This window comes from Salvia miltiorrhiza, chromosome 4, assembly GCF_028751815.1.
Source record: "Salvia miltiorrhiza cultivar Shanhuang (shh) chromosome 4, IMPLAD_Smil_shh, whole genome shotgun sequence".
NCBI classification, from domain to species: domain Eukaryota; kingdom Viridiplantae; phylum Streptophyta; class Magnoliopsida; order Lamiales; family Lamiaceae; genus Salvia; species Salvia miltiorrhiza.
This window is the reverse complement of record NC_080390.1, coordinates 47,167,119-47,192,969: the sequence shown is the minus strand read 5'-3', so window position 1 is coordinate 47,192,969 and position 25,851 is coordinate 47,167,119. Positions and strand designations below refer to the sequence as shown.

The 25,851-nt window shown below is 34.2% G+C and overlaps 5 protein-coding genes across 11 annotated transcripts; 3 read left to right on the top strand and 2 right to left on the bottom strand.

Annotated features, from left to right (window-relative positions):
• The first annotated feature begins 8,454 nt into the window (after nucleotides 1-8,454).
• Nucleotides 8,455-10,923, top strand: LOC131023858 (protein ABA DEFICIENT 4, chloroplastic-like). Of its 3 annotated transcripts, XM_057953482.1 has the most exons (7): nucleotides 8,455-8,720; nucleotides 9,471-9,645; nucleotides 9,733-9,833; nucleotides 9,917-10,045; nucleotides 10,125-10,213; nucleotides 10,295-10,481; nucleotides 10,566-10,923. In XM_057953482.1, exons 1-6 carry the CDS (start codon nucleotides 8,670-8,672, stop codon nucleotides 10,467-10,469), a joined length of 720 nt encoding a protein of 239 aa, XP_057809465.1. In that variant the 5' UTR covers nucleotides 8,455-8,669; the 3' UTR covers nucleotides 10,470-10,481; nucleotides 10,566-10,923. The 3 variants fall into 3 exon arrangements, with proteins under 3 accessions (XP_057809465.1, XP_057809464.1, XP_057809463.1); XM_057953481.1 differs by having other exon boundaries at nucleotides 10,295-10,923; XM_057953480.1 differs by having other exon boundaries at nucleotides 10,125-10,923.
• LOC131023859 (uncharacterized) lies at nucleotides 10,429-11,367 on the bottom strand. The gene is made up of 3 exons (XM_057953483.1): nucleotides 11,176-11,367; nucleotides 10,913-11,112; nucleotides 10,429-10,841 (listed from the first exon to the last, which is right to left on the bottom strand). The coding sequence occupies exons 1-3, from the start codon at nucleotides 11,365-11,367 to the stop codon at nucleotides 10,610-10,612; spliced, it is 624 nt and encodes a 207-aa protein (XP_057809466.1). The 3' UTR covers nucleotides 10,429-10,609.
• A 401-nt stretch (nucleotides 11,368-11,768) lies between these two features.
• Nucleotides 11,769-14,825, top strand: LOC131023857 (uncharacterized). 4 transcript variants are annotated; one of them, XM_057953479.1, is made up of 8 exons: nucleotides 11,769-12,176; nucleotides 12,691-12,735; nucleotides 12,874-13,003; nucleotides 13,603-13,672; nucleotides 13,753-13,801; nucleotides 13,912-14,009; nucleotides 14,308-14,446; nucleotides 14,528-14,825. In XM_057953479.1, the coding sequence occupies exons 1-8, from the start codon at nucleotides 11,847-11,849 to the stop codon at nucleotides 14,576-14,578; spliced, it is 912 nt and encodes a 303-aa protein (XP_057809462.1). In that variant the 5' UTR covers nucleotides 11,769-11,846; the 3' UTR covers nucleotides 14,579-14,825. The 4 variants fall into 4 exon arrangements, with proteins under 4 accessions (XP_057809462.1, XP_057809459.1, XP_057809460.1 ...); XM_057953476.1 differs by having other exon boundaries at nucleotides 14,521-14,825; XM_057953477.1 differs by having other exon boundaries at nucleotides 13,597-13,672.
• A 546-nt stretch (nucleotides 14,826-15,371) lies between these two features.
• Nucleotides 15,372-17,647, top strand: LOC131023860 (40S ribosomal protein S7). Its single transcript, XM_057953484.1, has 6 exons — nucleotides 15,372-15,685; nucleotides 16,339-16,421; nucleotides 16,520-16,593; nucleotides 16,671-16,794; nucleotides 16,997-17,179; nucleotides 17,261-17,647. The coding sequence occupies exons 2-6, from the start codon at nucleotides 16,347-16,349 to the stop codon at nucleotides 17,378-17,380; spliced, it is 576 nt and encodes a 191-aa protein (XP_057809467.1). The 5' UTR covers nucleotides 15,372-15,685; nucleotides 16,339-16,346; the 3' UTR covers nucleotides 17,381-17,647.
• An 867-nt stretch (nucleotides 17,648-18,514) lies between these two features.
• Nucleotides 18,515-22,424, bottom strand: LOC131023855 (mannose-6-phosphate isomerase 2-like). Of its 2 annotated transcripts, none has more exons than XM_057953473.1 (5): nucleotides 21,706-22,424; nucleotides 21,305-21,472; nucleotides 19,775-19,987; nucleotides 19,161-19,427; nucleotides 18,515-18,983 (listed from the first exon to the last, which is right to left on the bottom strand). In XM_057953473.1, the coding sequence occupies exons 1-5, from the start codon at nucleotides 22,054-22,056 to the stop codon at nucleotides 18,675-18,677; spliced, it is 1,308 nt and encodes a 435-aa protein (XP_057809456.1). In that variant the 5' UTR covers nucleotides 22,057-22,424; the 3' UTR covers nucleotides 18,515-18,674. The 2 variants fall into 2 exon arrangements, with proteins under 2 accessions (XP_057809456.1, XP_057809457.1); XM_057953474.1 differs by having other exon boundaries at nucleotides 21,305-21,462; nucleotides 21,706-22,381.
• Between the last annotated feature and the right edge of the window lie 3,427 nt (nucleotides 22,425-25,851).

Here is a 25,851-nt window from a genome sequence, read left to right as displayed (position 1 = left end):
TTCATGGAAATTCACACTTAGATCCTCTATCATAGAGATGTCAATTGGGCGAATCCATCGGGTTTCGGGCTAGCCTATCAGGTTATTCGGGTGCGGGCTAATTAGATTGAAAATTTCTCGGATTATAAATTTTCAACTCTAACCCTAAATGTTCGGGTTTCGGGTTAGCCCATCGAGCTAATCGGGCTTGATTTTTTTTTTTTTAAATTAACTAATATATTTCTCTTGACAACATTATATTTGTAATAAACATTTACATGTATAAATAAATGGTATTTCAACTTCGACTTTCATTAATATGAAATTCTTAGAGATATAAAGATGTAGCAGTTTTATTAAATGCTTATATCTAAATATTTTATGTTAAGTATATAAGTGAAATGGTGGTGTATATCTTTCTAATATTGAATTAAAATATGTTTCACAAAATTATGAAAAAAATTATCTTATTATACTAAATTTCAGAAGCAATGTAATGAAGTTGAAAAATCAAATAACAAGAAAATTTTCATATAATCAGATGAACATATTATTATCGGCTCAGTCCGATAGGATTTCAGGTTACTTTTGGGCCAACCGGTATTAGGTATCAGACTACTCAGGTTGTAATTTTATAGTGTTGAAAATTTTCAACCCTAACCCTTTTGAATCGGCAGGCTAATCGAGGCAGCCCACGAATTTCGGGCTGGATTGACATCCCTACTCTATCCCAATTTTATTTAATTTAATTTTAAAGTATTTCCTAGTTCACTCATTTAATTATTTATAATTATTATTTTTATATTTACTCTACATTTTTTATGTTTTAGAAATGATTATTTAGGTTGATTATTCCAAAATTATACTATATAATTTTTTTGTAATAAATGTTAATTAAAATTTATAATATAATAGTCATTTTTATTTTATAGTAATAATTATTAAATACTGAAATTGAAGTGAGACACGAGTAATGAAACATAAAGTCTAAACAAAGGGTTCCACCATCGTATGCAGGAATTCTACTCTTTTCGTCCCATTTGAAACCTCTTACTTTCCAGTTCGAGTCGTTCTATTTGAAATGTCTCATTTTCTTTTTAAATGAGACTATTTTTTGTGCCTCATATCTTTTTTCTAGCTCAACTCATATGGAGGAACATCTTAATAATCTAATTAGTCTTTTCGTAAATAGTTGTGCCCTGAAAATTTGTGACTGGTCAAATGAGACAGAGAGAATAATAAGTTTTTTCAAAAGTAAAATTTATACTTTTAAATCTTCTTGACACATCTATACTATATTAAAAAGAGATTTCTCAATTCCAAATTGATTTCAAATTAATTTGAAATTGATTTCAATGACAATTTTGAAAATATGTATAATATAAAGGTTATACAAATTGTAAAAAAAATGTATAACTACCATTAAAAAAAACGTGGGCATCACTTTATTTTTTTAACAAAAACTAATTGCATGAATAACTACCGAGATGTGTGCAATACTAATTACATTTTTAATTTCTTTATTTTTTAGATAGATTATATTGTTTCATTTCATGCAATTATATTTTGGATAAAATATATATACTATACATCTTGAATAAAAGATCATGAAAATATCATTAATTTGATTTAATTTCTTCATCTCAATTCGATAAGCTATATGGCTTAAACAACAAATGTATCAAAAAATTTATAAATAAAATATTCCTTTCAAAAAATTTCTAATTTTTGCAATAGCACTTTCATCTTATCAACACATTAAAAACGTTTGGGCAAATTGCATGAAAATACCCCACTTTTTTTCAAATTTGATTTTTTGACAAACTTTTTTTTTGTTGCAAAAATTTGAACGAGCTTTCAATTTGTTGCAATGTCCGGCCCGTTAAATTTTCGGGCCAAATGAATGCCAACGTGGCATTAAAAATGCCACATCACACTCACAAACCCCCCACGTCACCCTCTCTCCCTCTCTCTCTCTCTCTCTCTCTCCACGACCTGTTTCGCCCCCCTCCAAATTCTCCCATCGTCTCTCCCGCTCCCTACTTTTCTCAAATCGCCGGTTCTCATCGTCTCTCCTGCTTCCTCATTTTCTCAAATCGCCGGTCGCCGTTCTTCTGAGAACAAAACAGGTAGTGGTGTCCAAATGGAAACCAGTGCCGCCGCCTGAGAAAATGGGGTGAGCCCTAATTCGCTTGCTCGCCGCTCTTCGGCTAGAGAAAACGTCGGCCCTCAAGCCGGTGGACCCGAGAATTTGGGCGGTGGAAAACAGGGAGTCGGAGATGGTGATGTGGGGAGACCCGAGAATCTGGACAGATTTGGGCGGAGGAGGAAGTGGCGCGACGGGGTTGAAAGGTATTTGGGGCGGCGCCGCCCCTCTGTAAACACTAACCAAGCAGCACCGCTGCCCCTCGATTTTTCTTGAAATCCTCGCCGGGAAAAAGGTCGATGATGAGATGATAACATCTCTGAGACCACTCCCCCTGAAATTCTCGATTTTCCTTGATTTAGGAGCATTTTTTTGAAGTTTTTTTTTTCTAGAATTGAAAGTTTTTCTTCTTCATTCTTCAATTTCTGATTTCGGGACGGCGTGGTTGTTGGGTATCTGTGGCGGTGGAGGGAGGAAGTCCGGCGAGTTGTTTGGAATTTGGGGGCGGTGACCGTTGCTGTGGAGGTCCCAGAATTCCGGGAGGAAGTGGCGGCGATGTTGTTTGGAGGGGGCGGAAACAGGGCGTGGAGAGAGAGAGAGAGAGGGAGAGAGGGTGACGTGGGGGGTTTGTGAGTGTGATGTGGCATTTTTAATGCCACGTTGGCATTCCGGGCTGCCAACTAAGATTTAATTTGGCCCGAAAATTTAACGGGCCGGACATTGCAACAAATTGAAAGCTCGTTCAAATTTTTGCAACAAAAAAAAAGTTTGTCAAAAAATCAAATTTGAAAAAAAGTGGGGTATTTTCATGCAATTTGCCCAAAACGTTTTATACCTCATCAGTTAACCCTAATCAAAAGAAATTGTTATTATTTTTATTATTTTACTATTATATGCCTAAAGGAGATAAAAATAATAAAAATTAATTGTCGTAACATTCGTAGTTATATATTTACAAGTTTTTTATATGATAAAAAACTTAAAAATAAAAGAAAATAAATATAGATGATAGTGAAATGAAGTAATTTAGTTTTTGCATTTACTAATTCAAATAGTAATATGTATCACAAAATATCATATAATTTATATGAATAAATGATTATTTATTGATATATCGTTTTATAAACAAATGAAGATTATATTGTCGGGAACACCTATGATGAAATCATTTATGATTTATTATTTAAAATATAGAATATCTACATCTTTTATGATTTATTATTTGTTCAATATTTATTTTTTGGCCTCTTTATTTTAATAAGATATAGCATGACTATGTTTTGTTGGAAGATTGACTTGATTCTTTGTTTAATTTCATTTATTTATAAATATCATATTCCAAATCAATTTGTTAAACCAATTTGCCATTTTTAGATTATTAATTAAACTTTTATTTTGATATTCATGGTTTAGTATTATATGCTTAGAATGAGATTGTCTTAAATTATTTGCTTTATAATCTATAAATTTAATTAAAACTTTACAATATTCATTAAATTTAATATTATATTCATAGAGTTGATACAATACTACTTCAAATCAATTAATAATATTTAAATTAATATAAAAAAGTATTGCCAAATAATCTAATTTATAATGATGCATGATATTTGACATTTTTACATAAATAAAATTTTTAAAAAATATAAATATATCGTGGCCCGTGCATCGCACGGGAGAACGTACTAGTTGTTTAAAATAATCTAGATACTACAATATATACTATATAAATATGTATATACTACCATCGTCCATAAAAAGTTTGTCACAATTTTCTTCTCGTTCCGTATACAAAAATTTATTATTTTCATTTATAATAATAGTAGTCCAAATAATTTCACTCACATTTTTATTAAAATCGATGTCATTCACAATGTGATCAATTTATTATTGATGGAGGAACGACGAAGTAATAGATGATTCGACTTAATTTATATTTTCAAAAAAATATTGCACAATAATGTAAAATCCGTATGTGTTTCAAAAGATACTGCATACATATATATAGGTCATTCGATTTAATTTATTCAAAAAGATAAAATGTAGAACGTTAGGTGTTTCAGAAAAGAAAAAGATAAAAATTAGGTAGAGTGTTGTAAAAGTTGCCGAGTGTTATAAACTAGAGAGAAACGAGAGAATAGAGAAGAGAATATGTATTGAGCGTCTTCAATATGAGGGCCAAAGGCCTCTATTTATACAAGTAGGAAGCTAGGGTTTTAGGGAGATTTCTTGATCAACACACATAAGATCTATCTATGCCTTGTTAGTGTATAGATGTTTATGCCTTGTTTATGCCTTGTTTATGCCTTGTTTAAAACCTCTCCGTAAAAACCCCATGGGAAAAATTCGGTAGAGGAAAAGAGTACAAGACATATATATTTACTCATATATTACACTAGTTGCCTCGTTAAAAACCTTAACTAAGAAAACCTCGTAGGAAAAAACTTAGTAAGGAAAAAAGAGTACAACCATTCGGCCTTTAAGGCCATTTGACCTTCACGGTCTAATTTTTGAGAGCATGTAATATATATTTCTCTTCAAGAGCATGTAATATTCTTCAGGAATATTACTTGTGCTACTTTAATAGCATCAATTTAAGATCTTGAATGTAATATTATTCATAAATGCTACTTGTGCTCAAGGTCTAATTTTCGAGAGCATGTAATATGAATTGTGCATGTAATATTCTTTAGTAATATTACTTGTGCTACTTTGATAGCATCAATTTTTAAGATCTTGAATGTATTATTCTTCAGGAATACTACTTGTACTATTTAAATAGCATCAAATAATTTTCAAGATTATTTAGAAAAAAAAATAGATTGCATATACATAGTGTATATTTCAGAATATAACATATCAAATCTTGAAATAAAAGCACAAAAATCATAGAATTTGGCATGAAAAAAAAATAATATCTCAAAAGCATTTTTACAACAATATAATTGACATAAAATCAATTAATGGCATAACATAAAATATCAAAGTATATGAATGGTTCTGACGGCAAAATATTTTAATCCGTTATATAAAAGTCACCAAATTAAACCAATTTCAATGCACCTAAAATTCTATTTTTGCAGTGCATCAATTTCTCACAATATGTGTGAAATTATAGTTGATTAAAAAGACAAATGGAGCAACATATTGAAACACATTTTGTGGATATGCATAAACAAAATATACAATAATCTAAGATATGAAAACAGAATCAGATTATGCATATATTGACACTGGTGGATAGAGGAAATAACATTCGTTTTCTCGATATTTTGAAAACCATCAGGATCTTCCAACATGCAAAATTTCTTTTCTCGGTTTAATTTAGAACACATAACATGATATTAGATGCACAGAGATAGAAGTGATCGACACATGATAAATAAATAATGATCCACTTAATCATATATATTTATGAGATCACTGGGCATTTTAATTCAATATTACAAAAAAATAGCTATAATATATATAGCCTAACTAAGTTATTCTGTTTTCGTTTTTCGAAACCAATTGATTGGTATAATCATGTTTTTAAATAAATTGATATGATCACATTAAAAATATATATATATATATATATATAATATTCTAATACTTCAAAATTTCTCTCATTTAATTGAGATTTTGACGACAATCGAAATATAAAGATAATTTGATTAAACATTAAGCAAATGGTACAAGTTAATGTAATCAAATACATGCAATTAAAAATAGTAAGATTTATTGAATGGATCTGTTGCAAGATTGCTAATCATTTGGAGTGAAAAACTAAAATCTCATATATATATATATATATATATATATAGGGTTAGCTTATATTGAGATTTTAAATATTTTGAGATTTTGAGATAAATGAACATATCAATAAATTCTTTGAACATAACCAATATAACTGATGAACATATGAATCTATTTAATTTATTTAAAAAACACGCCATTTGTAGGGATTGAACCCTAGACCAACGCGCGTTCATAAAAATTAATTGACAAGTTCATCAAAATATACTTATATGTTCATTTATCTCAAAATCTCAAAATATATATAAATCTCAATTGAACCAATTCCTATATATATATATATATATATATATATATATATATATATATAAATAATGGAGCAATTTTAAATAATTTATTCAAATTCCATTACTATTCAGAGTAAGAAACAAGGTCTTGTCTTGCAACCAATTGGGGAAAATTCATAATGCAAACATTCGAACTTAAAACATGAGTGAATCAAGCGGTTGATTTTTTGAGAATTATTAAAAGTTTGACGATACAGCTGAGAAATTTATTAGTAAGGCAATAATTTTAAAATCTATTCAAATCTTAAAATTTAAATACGAGAGTAATAAGAGGTTAAAATACTTGCACAAAATTATTCAAAGATCAAAAGTAAATTTCATAAATCTGCTATAGTACCTTGTAAGAAAGACACGATTCTTTCCTAGGGCATATCTCCAAATTTACTCAATTGATTAGAGACTCTGGTGCTGATAACGTGTTATAAACTAGAGAGAAACGAGAGAATAGAGAAGAGAATATGTATTGAGCGTCTTCAATATGAGGGCCAAAGGCCTCTATTTATACAAGTAGGAAGCTAGGGTTTTAGGGAGATTTCTTGATCAACACACATAAGATCTATCTAAAAGATATATTTACAACACCGAGTGCTTATTTCGGTATTTGTCATTATGTTATGTATAAATCTCTTCTAGTCGATCAATTAGCACGTTTGTAAGGTGTCGTTGTCAGATGCCAATAACTCGTTATAGTAATATTTACGTGACACAATTTACAAATGAATGATTTGATATGATATGCAATTGGATTATTATGCACAAATGCAAGTGTCTAAATCATGACATTTTCCACGCAACCTTTTCCCCTAATTCTAGTGTCTGGTCAAAACATAGTATGTGATTTTCACTATCGTGTTTCGATATTTTCTTTTTCTTGATAATGATAAATGCACTATTGAATCAATACGAGACTACAACGTCGCCAACAAGAAAATACTATATATCAATTATCAAACTTTTAAATAATTCTTATTTTGTATGTTAATTTTAAAATTATTTAATAACTATATATATTTTCTTATTTTACTATCTTGTCTATTTTTCGTCCAAATTTAGTGTTAAAAATTAAAATGGTTATCTGAAATGATTTTTAGCGAAATCATACCTCACTCATTTAGCTATTCGATGTTATTTTAGTAATCGATAGATTGGACATGTAGGATTTCAGACGATCACCTCGATATTAAGTTTGGCTGTAAAATGAATGAGATAATAAAATGAAGAAGAGAATAATGATTAAATAGTTTTAAAATTGATGTATAAAATAAGAATTATAACTTATAAATAATTAATTTTATATCAAAAATAACAAATAGAATATAACTGAAAGATAATGGAATCGGAAATCATGACCAGATATTTTTTGTTGGTTAATGCGTGTAGATTTAATAAAATGCCACGCGTTGAACCGAAGAAAGTAGTAAGAAAAATATAGTAATAAAGAGAAAGCTTAATTTTCTTCTTTTCTTTTTCTTTTGTGATACAATCTTTTTGAGAAAGACTTAACTTTGAAGTCATTGGGCCTTAGTGGTCGGGGGCTCCAAAACTAACACTTTTATATTCGTGCTATTTTTGCATGCATTGTATTTGTAATTTAAATTTTAATAATGTTGAATATTACTGACGATGAATCGCGATTTATTGATAAGATATTTATCAGTATTCTTATTAATACTCAGTTTTTAAGACACTCTTTCAATCGATCAGACATTCATTTTTTTCAATAAATAAAATTATTCGACTCACCTAGAGGATTAAAGTGTAAATATTTTTTTTTGGGAAAGGGGTAATAACAATTTTTTTAAATGTTGAATATATTATCAGTTGAAGTACTCTTAATCAATATTTTTTTGAACTCATATTTCTTACTTTTCTTTTTATTTTCCTTCATTTTAGCACTGTTCATCTTTGAAAAGATTTGATTTTAGTTCCTTTCAAATTAATTTTTGTGATGTCTCCCAATATAGAAAGTATCGTCTTAACTCTTAAGATGAAAACTCGACACACTTGCAAATTGCATTTTTATTTATAATCATAGGTTGATAAAAGAAAAGCATTAAGATAAGAAGGAAACCTAAAAAGGCAAGGAGACAATGACGTTGACCAAAGCCATCGTCCTTGCATGTGCGCCACGTGGCTCCCCAAAACGTGTCCCATCAGCATTGGTGAGCGAAAAAAGAAGGTTGGGCAGTCTTTCCATGCAATAGGGTTGTCTCTTTAGATTTGGTAAACAACCAACTTTTCACTGTGCAATAAAATCAATGTGGAGTGCGCATTTGCAGTAAGCCATGAAGTCGACCCCTCCTTTATTTATTATACACATGGAAGCATTCGTGTCTCCAAACCAGACCTTCTCTTTTCCTTTTTCTTGCTCCATCATCTCTCTCTGCTGACCTCAACCTCCCTCCTCTCCTGCACAACCATTTTATTTTTTGTTTGCTTTTCTTGTCTTGAATTCGGACATGGCGTTGTCTTCTGCTTTTTTCACCTCTCAAGTCTGTGTCTCCTTCAAGGTGAGGTTTCTCTAGCTCGCATTAAAGGCTGTCCGTTTGGTTTCTTCTTCTGATCGTTCTTCATTTTTTTTTTTTTTTAATTACTAGTATTATTATTTGTGCAAGAGCTTTATAATTCTTGAATTGCTGGTTGTTATGATAGCTGCTATTGGTACTCTGTTTTGATCTCTTCACTTGAGCATTAATTCTAGACACTTATATGAGTTGTGATGGATATTCCAGTTACAGTGTTGCTTGTTCTACATTAATCATCATTATGGAGAGTGTTGTATTGATTTGTTAAGGACTTTGGCTTCATTAAATTGGTTGTTTTCCAACCTTTAGTCATGGTGTGCTCTAGTTAACTCTGCTACTATTCAATAGGATGCAACCATATATACGACTTAAAAGGTGTTGGTGTGAGTTGAATTCATGATCTTTAGCTACAAGCACACATGCTCTGCCACTAAACTATTACTACTATAAGATTTAAATCCTGATCTTGTAGTAAAATTTCATTGACATACATGTTTATTTCAATGTAAATTTTGTTGGTTATCATCATGCTGTTTGTTACCTGCAAGTCTAGTGCAAGAGCTTGGTTTGTGTGCTTTAGTTTTAACTCGCAGAAGGTACAACACTTTCTTCAGCAAGGTAATTATTGTATTAAACAAAAGTGCATAATATTTTCATTAGTGAGAGGTTTTAAAATTGTACTCTGTAATAGAGTGATTTTTGATATTTTGTGACTTGTTTTCATATCAATTATAGGTAGAGCGCCAAAGATTGGGCTGTAACACCTCGTGCAACAATATCAGAAGCCAAAGATTTGGTCCTCTTCTTAGAAGCAAGAAGAATGAAGTGTTTGGGCAAGCATGGAGAAGTGGGTGCAGAGGCATCAGTAAATCGAATGTTGGGACAAAATGGTCAGCGGTGTATGCTTCATGTAATTCGCCCAACTCTTTATTATTTCTTCAACGTTTGGTAGATCTCTCCATTTTAAGATAAACCAAATTTTTGTGGTGGTTTGCAGTGGTGCCATGTTCTGAGATTGCAAGTGGTGCTTTTACATTGGGAACAGCAGCTGTTCTTCCATTTTATACCTTGATGGTTGTAGCGCCTCAAGCTGAGTTTGTAAGTGTTTATTACTACTTGTATTCCCTGATACAACTACAACACAATACTTCATCTGTTTACTGGAGTATCTGTTTTGGTAGACCAAGAAAATAGTGGCAAGCAGCTTACCTTATGTGCTTCTTGGAGCATTATATGCTTATCTTCTGTACCTATCGTGGACACCTGATACGATCCGTGTCATGTTTGCAAGTAAATACTGGTTACCCGAGGTAAATACATACATACTTCTGCTTCAATATTCATCATACTTTTGAATGCAAATAATTCATTCAGAGACAATCCATTCAGCTGCCAGGTATGGCTAAGATGTTCTCCAGTGAAATGACATTGGCTTCTGCTTGGATACATTTGTTGACTGTAGACCTTTTTGCTGCAAGGTCCTCTCTCTCTCTCTTTCTCACTCAATTCATATGCTGCTTGTGGCCATTACTAATTACCATTCTATTTCCAATCTGCAGGCAAGTTTATGGCGATGGACTGCAGAACAATATAGAGACGCGGCATTCTGTGTCTCTGTGTCTCCTATTTTGCCCCGTCGGAATTCTTGTCCACGCCATTACTAAAGCTCTAACCACACCTACTAAGGAAAAGATAGCCGATGAAGATGCCATTTCTACTGATTTCATCAAGTGATTCATCTTACATGTATAATGTGTTATACAGATACTATTTACTAGCATATAGCAATAGAGCAGCTTAGTTTAGTTTCTCATCAGTTTGCATTTCTAGTTTCTGACATCATGGAGGAAAATACAAGACTTCTTCTTCAAGCTCTACATCAAATTGCCTCCACACAGCCTCCTTGGCCAACTCAATGAGTCCAAGCATGCCGCGGCAAGTTGCACCACCGCAGTTGATAAAGAAGTTGGCGTGACAGCCCCTCCGACTCTGCATCCTTTCAAGCCGGCCCTCTCAATCAGCTGCGCTGCTGAAAACTCCGTCCCCTGCGGATTACGGAACACTGAGCCAGCACTTCTCTCCCCCAATGGTTGCCTGCATCTCCTCCTATAAACATAATTTAGTATTGTACCAATACTAATAGATTATATTTATACCGTATGGCACAAATTGGCTACCTTTCCAAGTATTCTTGCTGGTTTTTCTTGGCTGTTTCTAAGACCTTGAGCTTGAAGGTGACAGCAGTGATGGCTGCCAAGTCGTTCATCTCTTGAAACGAAGACCATCGATATCCGAAACTGAGGTCGCCTCTCTTTAGAATCTTGTACTCTGCCTCACTCGTCATAATCTCAACGCTTTCCACAGCATCACCCGTTTCCTTCAACATATATGGAAATGATCAATATTTACCAAAACATGAAGGGAAACACCAGTTTCTAACCTGTCCATTTGCTCCGGCATTCATGTAAGCGCCGCCGCCAACGGTGCCCGGAATCCCTCCGGCGAATTCAAGCCCCGTAAATCCCTCATTCGCAGTGTGCACGCCCAGACGATTGACGGGGTAGCCGCTTCCAGCTCTGGACAAACCAGAGTCGATCCTCTCTAAGAAGGCGATGCTATTTTGATAACGCATCCATCAAATCCCAAGTCATCAAATAGACAGTTGGAACCTTTACCAATCACAATGTATCTCATCGACTGCTCATTGCACTGCCTAATGACTGTAGCAAGCTGGTTTTGATCCGAGACTTGAGCAAAGTATTTGCAGGGCCCCCCAATTCCCCACGTGCTCAGATCGCTGAGGAGCTTTTCTCCCCGGATGAAATGCGCTCTGCAACCAATATGAGGATTGAGGAGGGATTCTTGGTGGCGAATGAGGCTGGTGCAGCGCCGACAACATATTACAAGATTATAGGCGTCGAGTTTCAGAATCAGATAAAGATTGCGTTGGATCTGTTCTCAGATTTATACTCCATTTTCTCTCCATCAAGTTACAGTGTGTAAATAGTAAATTTAAAAGGATTTTACCATAAAACCCTCCAAGTCTCCGTAATGGCATAAAGTTGAAAAACAGAGAATTGCAACTTATCCTTGTTGCTGGAACTATCAACAATGGCGGCCATTGGCACCACAATTCTCACAAACAATCTTCACTGCGGAGTGGCCGTGAAGCCCCGGGCCGCTCACGCTCTCACCATCAACAACTACAAAATGCCGGTACCTTACGAACTCAAGCAAGGACAGTCCCGCCAATTTCACAAGCTCCCTTCCGGTTCCAGCATGGAGATCATCTTCCAAAAAGGCCATCACAAAATTGATGAGAAGCCGCCGTTAGTATTCGTGCACGGGAGTTTTCACGCTGCGTGGTGCTGGGCTGAACACTGGTTGCCCTTCTTTTCTCGACATGGATTTGATTGTTATGCTCTCAGCTTGCTCGCTCAGGTATTCTTCATTTTCCGCTTCTCTAGTCTTTTCTCAAGTTTAATTTCCCGATTTGTCGGCATTGGATTTCTGTTCCTTTTGAGTTCCTCACCCATTCCTGGCATTGATGAATAGTTTGATTTTTAGGGAAAAACAAAAAAGAGAAATGAGGGAATTCGTTGTGTGTGGATTTCTCCTTAGAGCCAACATAAAATTCTCAGTCGAATTGTCTTCATGATCCTTGTCGTGTAGAATCTGTAAATTTTATGGTAGCAGCCCGTAATGTGTTGCAGCACAGCAATTGGCATATCACGTTTTTAGATGGCTTATCTACATCTACATTGCTTATAATTGAGCTATCACTTGCTTACTGGCAGATATAATCCTTTTAACTTGAAGCAGTGATTTAAATACGTTTGTTCACGCGGTGTCCCCTTATTTTGACTGTTTATAAATATTAAGATGCCCATTTTCTTGAAGATGTTCTTATCCATAGATATGCGATTTCTGTATGATGTTCTTATTGTCTCCTCAGGGAGAAAGTGATTCACCTGATGGTGCAGTTGCAGGTTCACTCCAGGTATACTTTGCTCTTCACAAATGAAAATGGTTGCTTCTTGGATGGAGATTTTTTTGAAGGAACATTCATGTTTACTTCTGTGACTTGTCTTTTTCTTATTGTGACCTTCTTACTCTGAGAACTCTGTATCTACAGTAGAGTCATGCAGCTGATGTGGCCGACTTCATCCACAAGGAAATCCAGTTACCACCAATCTTGTTGGGTCACTCTTTTGGCGGACTTATCGTTCAATACTATATTGCAAATGTAGGAAATGAGAAATTGCAAGGTCAGCATCATTTGATCTTAGTGGTATATTTCTTGGATGGGAAAGTGGGATATTGAGGTACAAATTGATAATCTTCAAACAAGATAGTCATTTTGCTTCCCAAGCTTGAAAACATTTCTACGACGACTTCATACTCTAATTGCTGTTTCTAAATAGCCACAACTCTTTGGCATGGATTTGCCGCTTCCAATTTCCTTGCCTTCTTAGGCGACACAATAGGTGTTAATTATACTGATATTTTGACATGTCTCTAGATTCTTTTTTGTTTATAAAATTCTCATATGAAACTAGTTTCTCCATCACAGACCAAATCATAATATTAGTTAGGTCTAAGCATCTAAGGGAAAAATTAATTTAGAAAGGCTTTTCTTGAGGCTTATTGCTACATATACAATTTATCGCACTTCTCCTTTGAATTGATTAGTTCTTTACGCTTTTTCTCATGTTTGAGGCCTAAGCTACTGAGTGAATCTCTGTTTCGTCTTTTTTTAACTGAAGCATCATAAATCTGTGAAGAGACAAATGATAAGCTTTTTTATTGTTAATGGCTTTCATAAGTGATTATAGTTGCAATTTCTTCCCTCTAATGTAAGTTTCAGAAATGGAAAACACACACCCGAATCTAGCTGGAGCTGTCCTTGTATGCTCTGTACCTCCTTCAGGAAATAGGTTATATTCTTAACAAAACTGTCTTATTTTATACGTAAACTTTATTCTCTTGACTGATGTATTTTTACCTTTTTTCCCAGTGGCCTAGTTTGGCGGTATCTATTCTCCAAACCTATTGCTGCATTTAAGGTACTTCATCTTTTAAAGAATGAAGAACTTCTTTAGAGCAAGACTGTCTCCAAACTGTGAATACTGAAACCAATTACCCGGTATGTCCAATTTGTGACAATATGAAACAGGTAACGCGCAGTCTGGCAGCAAAAGCTTTTCAAACTTCTCTGCCACTTTGTAAGGAAACTTTCTTCTCTGCTTCTATGGAGGATCATCTGGTCCTTCGGTTAGTACTGGAAACTTCTTTCCCTATACCTTCTTAGTTAATGCAACCACTGCATTTTGTGATCAATCAACAAGAGGCGTTGCATATCCATCTGGCAATTGAAATAAATTTGTTGCTTAAAGAGCATTGACCTTTCTCAACATGTAAATATTTAAATCTTTTAGTATTGTAAATGGATAAGAAAGTTCCACTATCAAGGAGTAAACAAAATGATTTCTCTGAGAATCCAATCCACAGCTAGCTTAAACCCCCTTTTCTCTTATACCTTTCCTTTTCATTGATAAATAAATCTTACCAGATATCAGAAGCTGATGACAGAAAGTTCACGGAAGCCACTTTTTGATCTGCGGAAGCTGAACGCATCACTTCCTGTCCCCCCCGTGAAGGATCCCTGTATGAAGATTCTGGTGTTGGGAGCAAATGATGATTTTATAGTGGTATGATTCTTTGCCCAAAAATATAGTATCTGCTATATCTTTCAAAATCATGAGATATAATGTGGTTTGTGCAGGATGCAGAGGGTCTTAGAGAAACAAGCAGGTTTTATGGAGCATCAGCTGTTTGTGTAGAAGGGGTTGCACATGACATGATGTTGGATGAGTCATGGGAGAAAGGTGCACAAGTAATTCTATCATGGCTGCATGCTTTGGACACGGAGCAGCCTCAATAGTTAGTTGGAGCTTCCCACATCCCAAAATGTGTAATTTTTGAGGACATATCTTAGCTTGAGTTATAAGATATTATGTCAATACACTATTTTCTTGTTTCGGGATTCCCAAGTATTTGGACTATTGAAAGTCAGCAATTCCCACCTCATATCACATACTAGTAAATAGTAACTGTCACGTACATCCTATATAACAATTAGAAATTTGCGAGATAAACTCTCACCCTAAATTCTTCAGGGTATATCAGTAAATTAAAATCAAAGAAGAGCAATATTATCTTTTTGCAAGAAACAGTAACAATATTAGTACAGTATATCAGATTGCACAAGATTTGTTTATTTATTTATTTTTGAGGGAAAGAATTTAATTGTTTAAGTATAAATCTAGTAATGTCTTTGAGGAGTTCGGATCTATAGAAACGATCCATTAGAATTTATTAAATACGTCTCCAAAAAGTTTGCCCCAATTTTCTTTTTGGATATCCCCATAAAATTTGTTACTACTTTCTATTTTTTGTATATGATCTCATCATTAACTTTGCGATTACAATTTTTAATACTATTTTTTTACATAACTCTATCATCAAATAATTTTTTATAAGATTTTTTTAAATTCGTGTCGTTCGCCTTGGAGCAAATTTTTACGAAAATATTATATATATATATGAAGTGAAACACTCTCCAGTTACCAGGGTGCGTGAGATAATGTTATCACATCATAATTTGAGCCCAATACAATACAATAGTCCAATAAACACATTGCGTTTTTCCTTATAGTCCAAAACCCGGAACCATATTCTCCATCGAATCGGATCCGGTAAAATTGAATGGTCAAGATTTGCTCAGTAGTTCAATGTCACATCCAAACCGTCGTAGCTAGGGTTTTCATAGTAATAATCTTTAAAACCCTCACTCTTCCGCCCACTATATTCCACACTTAATCCCTGCGCATATTAGCGAGTGTCTCCGGCGCCGTGGCTAGGGTTTTTCGTCCGGCTCCATCGCAAAGGTACTCTATCTACTCTACATGATTCATTGTTTCCGTTGTTTTTATCTGTCTTCTATTTATTCTTCTCCTAAATTTCTAAAATACAAGCCACTTAAGTTAAATTTCTGATGTGTGTTTCAGATGTTTGAGCTGCGATCACTTTTGCCTTGTTTTGTTTACTTCGTTTCATCTGTTCTCAGGAACGAGATTGTTTTGATTATGTATTTATGTGGCCTTTGCTAATTGCACTTCCTCTGTTAGTGCTTCTTCAAATCTGATTTTTGTTGAAAATATTTCTCTTTGAAATCTTGCTTTGGCATGTTGTGAGTGGTGATTAGATGTAATGGTTATTGGCCTATATATTTATGGTATCACATAATGAGATTTTTGCGTGTTTGAGGCATAGCTGGAGGAGGATTATCAAGTTTACATATAGGTTTTTATGTTGATATTATATAGTAAATCTTAAGAAGCTGCTCCTTATCAATGTTCAGCATGATTCGCATTTGTGGCTAAATAAGTCGCAACAAAAGAATGAATAATGGCTAATAGCCTAATGCCAACCATAGTATGACTTGATGTAATAATGTAGCAATTGGTTGAAGAATCTGATTTTTGCTCTCATTATGTAAATTCACCAAACTTTTTAACAATTATTCTATTTGTTTGTGAAGGCGCAAAGATGTATACTGCATTGCAAAAGATTCACAAGGAAAAGGATGCCGAACCCACTGAGTTTGAGGAGAATGTAGCTCAGGTAATGTGTGATTAATGTTGTTGAGCTTTTTGTTATGTTTCAACATTTAAAGTTTTCTTTGTGCTTATCACAAATTTTATTTTTTATTGTTGACATAGGCCTTGTTTGATTTGGAGAACACAAATGGAGACATTAAGAGTGACTTGAAGGACCTTTACATTAACTCTGCCTTGTAGGTCTTGAATTGTGTGGACGTATGCCTTTCCTTCGGGCTTCGATCATTGTACTAAATTTGTTATTTTTCTTTAGGCAAATTGATGTTTCTGGAGGCAAGAAGGCAATTGTGATCCATGTACCCTACCGGTTGAGGAAAGCTTTCCGCAAAATCCATTCTAGGTTGGTTAGAGAACTTGAGAAAAAGTTCAGCGGAAAGGTAACACTAATTTGGTTTTCTAAATTTTACTTTATGGTTGGATGCTTTCGTTTTGCTGGTTTTTCTGTCATGGTTCTGTTAGTATTTTTACATGTTCTGATGGTCATGGGGAGAGTTGCAGTTATATACTATATCTGCAGTCTTTAGGGTCCAATTGAAACCAACTGTTCTGTTTTCTTATTGGTTAGCCTTGAAAATGCAGGAAGTTGTTGTCATTGCTACTAGAAGGATTGTGCGTCCACCAAAGAAGGGTTCTGCTGTTCAAAGGCCTCGATCCCGTACTCTCACATCTGTTCATGAAGCTATGCTTGAGGATGTAGTTTATCCAGCTGAGATTGTTGGCAAGCGTATCAGATACAGACTCGATGGGTCAAAGATCATGAAGGTGATTGCTTCATTCATCATAAATTTGTAATCTACTGGTAGGGCTGTAACTGATATTGTAATTTGCTATATGCGTTTGCAGGTATTCTTGGATCCCAAGGCAAAGAATGACACAGAGAACAAGCTCGAGACGTTCTCAGGAGTCTACAGGAAGCTATCGGGGAAAGACGTTGTCTTTGAATTTCCCATGACAGATGCCTAAAAATCTTGCAATCCTAGTTGTGCTGTCATCTTTTATGCTATTGCAAGAAATATACATTTAGTATGGGGGTATTTGAAGTTTTGACGAAAGAGAATTGGGGTCCTGTTTTTCACCAAAATTTGTTAAACCTGTGTTGTTTTAATTGAAGTTTCTCTTTTTGGAGGTTCGCTTATTTGCATTAAGTAAAGACATTTGCTTCACTGAGTTGTTACCGCCGAAGTATGAATAGTATTATTGATAGTGTTTGATGATTTATTTTTCTTCTAATTTCTCTTGTCTTGTGTTTGCGAAAATTATGATTATGTACCGTATGAAAAGATAAATTTCTCTCGTCTTGGGCTTGTTTTTAGCCGTGCATTTATTGAATTCTTTGGACGCCTGAAAACGTTTAACGATCATTAACATCTTGATATTTGAATGTCCGTAAGTTAACAAATTAATACTATGTGCCACTAACAATCATGCACACGGCACGACAATCATGTGCACTCTTGTGGGATGGGGGAGTATAAAATATGTGAGATTATAAAATATGTGAGATCGTGTGCTAAAAGGGAAAATATCCTATGTGGACGTCAAAAATGATAAAATTGCTTCAGTGGACGGAGGTAATAATTGCTACAAGAAAATTTGAGAATCTCTCTAGTAAATGAAAATCTAAAAAGTACAACCATCGAACTGAAATATGAATGAATCGAACTGAAATATGAATGAAGTTGAAATTGTGTCAAATCTAAGAATCTAATGAGCTCAGATGTCCTAACTCTTGTCAAATATTTGCATTTATTTTCGGTATCATTATTTAAGAATTCTTTAGCAATCACATTTTTAGCAAAAGCACAATCAATTTTATGCATTTTGTTTGTACTTAAATTTCTTCTTTCTTCTTTGGGGGCAAAGAAAGGGAAGCTTTGATTATGAAAAATGTTTACGCCTTCATTTCACGTGTCCCTCCTAAGACAGAAAACCAAATAGAAAATGACTTGTCTCTGTTTTTGGCAATAGACAAGAGTAGTATGATAGGAATTAGAAAATTGTTTATTTTGAGCATGGCACTTGCTAACTCTTATATTTACTCTCGTCACTGACTTCTATAGTTTCAGATAATTTCCGCATTGGCAATACACGAACATATACTGAGAAGATGGATTATGAGTTTCATTGATAATAATTTATTTGTGTGGTAGGATCTGTGTACAAATATGGGTACATATACATCATACGCTATAAATATTACAAGACGGCAGCAATACATGGACACTCGGAAAAGGGGGAAAAAATTGTCACACACTTGCTACTTGAAAAACCTGCTGCTAATTCCCGCTCTATACAAACTCAAGCCTGAAGTAGTTCTCACACTGATCTGCGCGTTTGCAGGCGTAAACAGCACATCTCCTTCGCCAACTAACTCTTCCGAAAATGCCTGCCGCACTGTTCCTCTCCCTTTCACAACCAGAAATACAGAAGGACCAGGAATGGCAGGAAAGACAGTCGATGCTCCTTGAGGAAGAATACACTGATCTACCTCAAATTCATCAAAAGGCGGGAGATATTTTACTGTATAAGGATTTGAAGGAACTCCATGAAGAATTTCTGGAAAACCCTGCACCGAAAAATTGATTTGATGAACAAAAGGAAAACTAAACTGCAGAGGCTGCTATAAATTAAGGATAACTACAACATGATGGTAGGTGCAATGATACAAAATAAACTGCACACGATAAAAGATTATGTTTTCCTTCCAACAAAGTAACAAAGCAAGACGTCAATCTGCTGTCACCTGTTTGTATGTGAGTATGGAACATAGAGTTTGAACATCGAGTTTCTTTGGGGTAAGACCAGCTCGTACAACATTGTCTGACGTCGCCATGCACTCAACGCATTCACCATGGAGATATGCATGAGGTTCATTTGCACCCAAATATAGGGCTTCACCAGAATTAAGTTTGACATAATTAAACAAGAAAGATGCAATGACACCAACATCCCCTGGGTATTGCTTTTCAAGCCGCAAAACTAGTTCCTCCTTCTCAGTCAGCCCCCTCACCTATCAGAAACTGTAATTCGTCAGTAAATGTCATTTTAAGCATAGAGCATAGGCGATCAAAAATATATTCACATACGAATCCAAAACCCATCATGGAAACATTTAATTGGTAAGCCAGTGCTTCTCTGTTAACTAATCTCTAAATATCAATGACATTCCTACTATGGTGATGATATATTCTAATCACTCAGCATTTGGTGAATGAGAAGCAAGCTCCCTGGTTTGATGATTCAAACGAAATTGGTCAACTCGAAACTAGAATCATCTTAGAGGAACAATAAACCACATTAAAACAAATGCAAACACAAGTCAGAAAGACAGAAACAATAAGGATATAACTCAAATACCTTGCTCTTTATGTTCAGTCGACTTATCAACTTGAAGACTGCATCAGATATGACGGCCTTGCTAGCAGACATAAGTTTAGTAAATAGAGATTGCAGAACCTCTTTTCGTTTCTTTTCCCCAGCCTCTTTGCTTAAATGTAATACTTGATTTGCCGATGCAGTTCCAACCACTTCAGAGATCTCAGGTACATTTTGGAGAACAGTTTTAATTTCCTAAAAGCAAGAGAAAAATATCAAGTAAGCTTAAAAATAGCAAGAAATACTAAAAATCTAGCCGCATTATGTTTTATGAGGGGATGATTGCTCTCCACGGAAGATAGGGTAGGAAAAACAGTTAAATCTCACTTTAGGCAAGTAAGACCTGTTAGAGTTTAATTTCTAAGCTCAACATGGCACTCCACCCAAACTGTTATCATCCATTTTTTTCCTGCAACTCGCAAAGCCAATTGAGGAGGAAAAATTGTATTTACACAATGAGGTTCATATCAAGTTTGTAGTGGGCTGATGATAAGTTACGGTTGAGAGAGAGAGGATATGAATAGTGCTTGGAGACCAAAAAGGTGAGATCTTTTAGCTGGAAGCAATCATCTACACAAAATGACATCTAAGAACACAAATCTTTGGGTTTAGAAGTCATATTACTCTCCTGAAGGTGAGAATTTTTAGCTGAATTCAATCATCACCACAAACGTGATGATTAAATACAGAAATCTCTGGGTTTAAGAAGGAATAACTCTCCTGATGTTGAAGGTTCAGATTCATTCTTCAACATCAGTGAAATTTTGTTGATATCCAGCTTTGCTGGGCCACAAAAACTTTGGTTATACACAAGGTGGTATATCTCAAGTGTGTGGTAGGCGAAAAGATGATGTTTCAGTCTGAAGCTGTTTTCCTACCATCAGGAGAAAGGGCTTTTTGCCAAAAAACAAAAGCATTTTTTCTGATTGTATTTGTACACGGGTGTGCGCGCGCGCACCCACAGAGTTACTGGGGGATCCACACCTCCAAGGAACCAAGGACCAAATTATGCATCAGGATACTCATGGTTCCTGGGTGTGAAGCCATCCGCAAATCCAAAGAACTAGCACAACCATAACACACATAGTTGTTAACATTGTCTAAACATAGAAACTCTGCCATTATATGATTTCCATCCCTTGGAAACCTTAAATAGATCAGTGGTTTTTAATGCCTGACTTTATTTGAAAAGGCACTGACAGCTTCCATGCACATGGTAGTCATATGCACATATATAAAACCAAATCTTGATAAATAATAAAAAACAACTCCCATTAATCCAACAGATATAAATCTATACCATATATTACCAGATATTGCCAAAGTTTACCAGCCTATCTACATCCCAGACCTATCAAGCAGGCAAAAGTCATTGAATATGAAAGTGCTCAACACATAATATGTATTGTTTGCAGGTTTCTTCAAAAACTATTCAAAGGCAAATTAATTTTCCAGATCCAAACAAGAAATCCTTCACCAATAATGCAAAATGCGACATGGAAATCATGATACCTCGAGACCAACGAAACCACACAGAGCCTCGAACTCAGTGAGCGCCAAAGCCATCTCAGGCTTGTGATTATCATCCTTATACACTTCTGGCTGTTGCTTATGTAGGATTGCAGCTAAACTCTTATCTGGATGAGCTTGTATCGACAGAGCCTTTGCAACTGAAAGTACCTAAAAGCAATATTCATTATATTATACTAGATGGCAACGCACAAATGAACCAAACAAGTCAACAAATTAACTAGGATAATGAACTAGCATTGAGCAAAATAAGCCTTTTTCTATTACACAGATCTTCATCCATCTCCTCATGGTTACCAACAACCGAGTCGATTTCCACTACGGGGCATACAGACTTAAAATCAGTTTTAATAGCAAGCACATCGCGTAAATTCAATCACTACCTTGAAGAGAAAGGGGAGATTGGGACCCCATTTTTGGAACACCTTATCCCCAAGCACGCTAGGGTTCTTCTCAATCCACTCCTTCAAACTCACTAAATTATAGTGATTCCGCTTGAGGCCGCCCTCCCTCTCCACACCACCATTCCGCATTTGGCAGTTGGCCACAACGGTTGAAGGCCCCGACTCGTGGGTCCCCATCCAGAATTCGGCGAACGGCTCATCACCGTCGATCTCCTCCCCACTATTATTGGCATATAGACGCGCCACACCCGATTCTTCCCCAACCTTGCCCCATTCGTACCTCTTCACTGAGCATCTGAGCCTGACAATTCCCGGAAATTCGGCACCCATGATGCAATGCCGAGGATTAGTGAGAGAGAGGAACGGGAATATGGCGAGACTGCGGGAATAGCAACAGAAGAAGAGGGAATGAGAGGAAGATCAGTACGCCCATGGAGGAAATTTGGGCAGAGGGTTTGGCTTTTTGAAGGCGACGATGAGAGGGAAATAAATTTCGATTTTTTCTAATTTTTACTGTACTTTTTTCTGTAAGGAAAAAAGTTCGTAAAAAATTAGAAATTACGGCGGCGCGACCCACGGCGGAGGGGATTTGGGGAGGGAGATGATGGCGGGGGCGGCCTTTATGCGTCGGTGGGGGTCGTTGTGAAATGGCAGTTAGAGTGAGGGAGTAGTTTTCACAGTTTTTGGGTCCACATTACAAGCAAATTTTGCCCCTAAATTCTGGATTAATTACACTTATATCTTTAACTTTAATCGAATTTCAATTTGTATTCATAATTTAAATTTATTTTCTACATATCCTAATTTAAAAAAAAATAAATTATATAGTAATTTATTTAAAATAAATTCAATGTCAGAAGTGAAGTTTCCGCCTAAATAGTTTGTCGTTTTAGACAATATTTCACCACAATCTACTTAACATCGTGAAATCGGTGCTTCGCCACAAACATTTATCCAAAAAAATGTATTTGATCTGAAAATTCACTTATGACATCCGAATATTCTAAATTGGCCATAATTAAATAATTTCAAAGTCTATAACATATAAAAAATAAGTTGAAGTTAAAAAATTGAAATTTGTTAAAAGTTCTAGTTATAAATTATAATTAATTTTTTATTAAAATAATTAACCTTAAATGTATCAAATTATATATTTGTCATTTATTTAGATACTACTGTAAAAATATACTATCTCAATAATAATATTAATTAATCTAGTTAAATTAAGACCTGTTAAAATTTGCATGACTATTGACTAGAGTGGTTGATCAGTCATTTTCTTCCGTGGAATACAATCGGAAAATAAGAAATATGTTAAAATATCATAAATTATTGGTCATTCGTATAATAAAAAATGAAACAAATGCTCATTCTGTTTCCACTTTTACAAAAATCAGCAAGAGCATTCAAATACAACATCAAAACAACTACGAAGGTAGCTAGGTTTCTATTTTACATTTTCAGATTTTAAAAATAAAAATTAAGTTAATAATTCATAAAGATCGATGATCTCGTAATCGAGACAGTCATGTCGATAGAGCTTCAATTCGAAAGGATACATGATTTGTAAGCCGCTTCAATCGAGTCAATATGCATGTAGCATTCGTGGCTGCTTTAAATAAATTTTAAATTATAAATCCTTAAAATATGTTTGGTATGACCGAATCAAATGAGGGACAAATGAAATAGAAAATATTACATTAAAATATATTTCATTCGTTCACAAAAAATAGTATATTATTTAGGAACGTCCATAAAAATTAGTTTATTTTTATTTTTGGAAACTTTTTATCACACGGTGGGCATTTTTTTTATACTCATACTATAATTAATTATCATTATTAATATTATTTCTTAAGTGGGTCTCTTTCACCATTTATAATAGTGTTAATTGGCTGTAAATTCATACATTATACTCAAATTATGGTTTTCTCATACACTATGAAATTGGTGCCAAAATACATACACTTTGAGACTTTTTGGAATTTCCCATAAATTTCAATTTCTCCCAAATTAAAGCTTACGTGTAAAATTTAAAATTGTTGTGGCAAGCTTATCGATCAAAATAACGTTATTTTGATTTTCTTTTAAATTAAAAAAATAAAAAGAAATTTAATGGGCCACAACCGGAAGCTGCGCAGCGACCTGGAGGTGTCAACGATAATGCGGTAAAATGGATTTTTTTTATTTTTCAATTTTTTTTAAAAAAATAATAATCAAAACGATGTCGTTTTGATTGATAAGCTTTGCCACATCAATTTTAATTTTGCCATGTAAGCTTTGATTTGGAGAAAATTGAAATTTATGAGAAATTCCAAACAATCTCAAAGTATATGTATTTTGGCACCAATTTTATAATGTATGGGAAATACCAAAATTTGACTATAATGGAGTATAAATTTAGAGCCAATTATCCCTTTACAATATACTAACCAATAATTATTTTTATTAAAATTTGTGTTGTTTGCTGTTCGGGTTTATTTTTTATAGACGGAGTGACGGAAGTAGTAATAAATTATTGAATTGAGATTTCCAACAATATTTCACATGCACGTTCGTCTCCATCACTCCATGCGGTAGTTTCGCAGATGTAAACATTTCATCAAAATCATGTTGAAAATTAACATATCTAAAGCAACTAGCTAGTGAGTGATTCCACCATCAAAAGACCTACAAATAAACCATATATCATTTTAAAACTTGAAACAAAATTGTAGATGAGATCGAAAACCGTCATATCAGAAATATGATGTTTCATTTGTTCGCCATGATTTGATTTGATGGTGCGGCAATTCTCTTCTTTTTCTATTTTCGGAATAAATATATACAATTAATAAGAGTCTATTTCCACGTTTATATGCAAATGCAATTTCAGCAAGCCACAATCAATTATGAATTTCTTATAAATTTGTAATTAATCAAACGTTGAGTGAAAATTGCTATACATTGGTAGTTGGTACATATATAGTCTCATAATATTTGAATTCAGGTAGCATATTCCATTTATCTCTTCTCTTGCAAGTGTTCTGAATTGTGATAGTAAGTATGGATGAAAAATTGGAATTATTATGAAATATTTAATTTATTTTATCAAGTTGCTTGAAAAAAAAGTTATTGGTTGAAAATAATTGGTGTCAGACAGAGCATGTTACTACTCGTCATCGAGGCCATGTTGCCGAAGATAAACAAGTCTCATCCACATTCTCACCACCTCAACCTATCACAAAACCTCTTTTCTTAACTTACAAACTTTCTTCTCCTTCTATTTCTCAATTTCATTTACAAAAATATACCTTTCTAATTCTACGATGTACTATCTATTTTAAATTTCTTTCAAAACACACCAAATTGAAACTTCTTAAGAAAACTTATTTTATTCTCGTGAATTAATTAAGATTCGATTTCATCAATGTTGCGAACAACATTAACTTCATTTTCGGTGCACTAAACAATTCATTAAAAAGAGAGAGCTTAGAGTATTTATTATCATCCTTATCATTTTGTTCATTATTTTATATTACATTAGGTATCTACTTCATTTTTTTTAGAAAAAAATGATACATAGCTTTAAATTAAAACTCAAAAGCATAGTGGCGGTACCTTATAAATCCCTCTATCAGTTATGTGCTTTCCAATATATAATATTCTTTACGTTAGATTTTCATATATTTAAATCTAAAATTACAATATCTTGGAATTTTAGCCGGATATATATTTTATAGTCATTAACTTGCAGATGATAAAGTGAATAGAATTTGCAAGCCTTAATGATTAAGTATGAAAAAATTATATACTATGGTGAGAGATATAAAAAATTATTTATAATTCAGAAGCATATATGAAAATAAGTTAATGAGAAGAGTCCAAAAAATAGGCAGCAAAGCAGCAGCGGGCAATGGCCCTCTTTCTTGTGGGTTTTGTTTCCTTTCACAACAAATGAAAGAAAAAGAGAATACATCCCTCACAAAAGAAAAAACTTATTCCAAATATGAAAAAAGAAAACGTGGGGTATCTTTGTTTTTTTATTTCCTTTTTCCTCCTTTCCAATTGTCTATTATGTAAACCACACACACACAAAACACATTCGTTTCACTATTAATTTTCAAAATTCTACTTTCACACTTC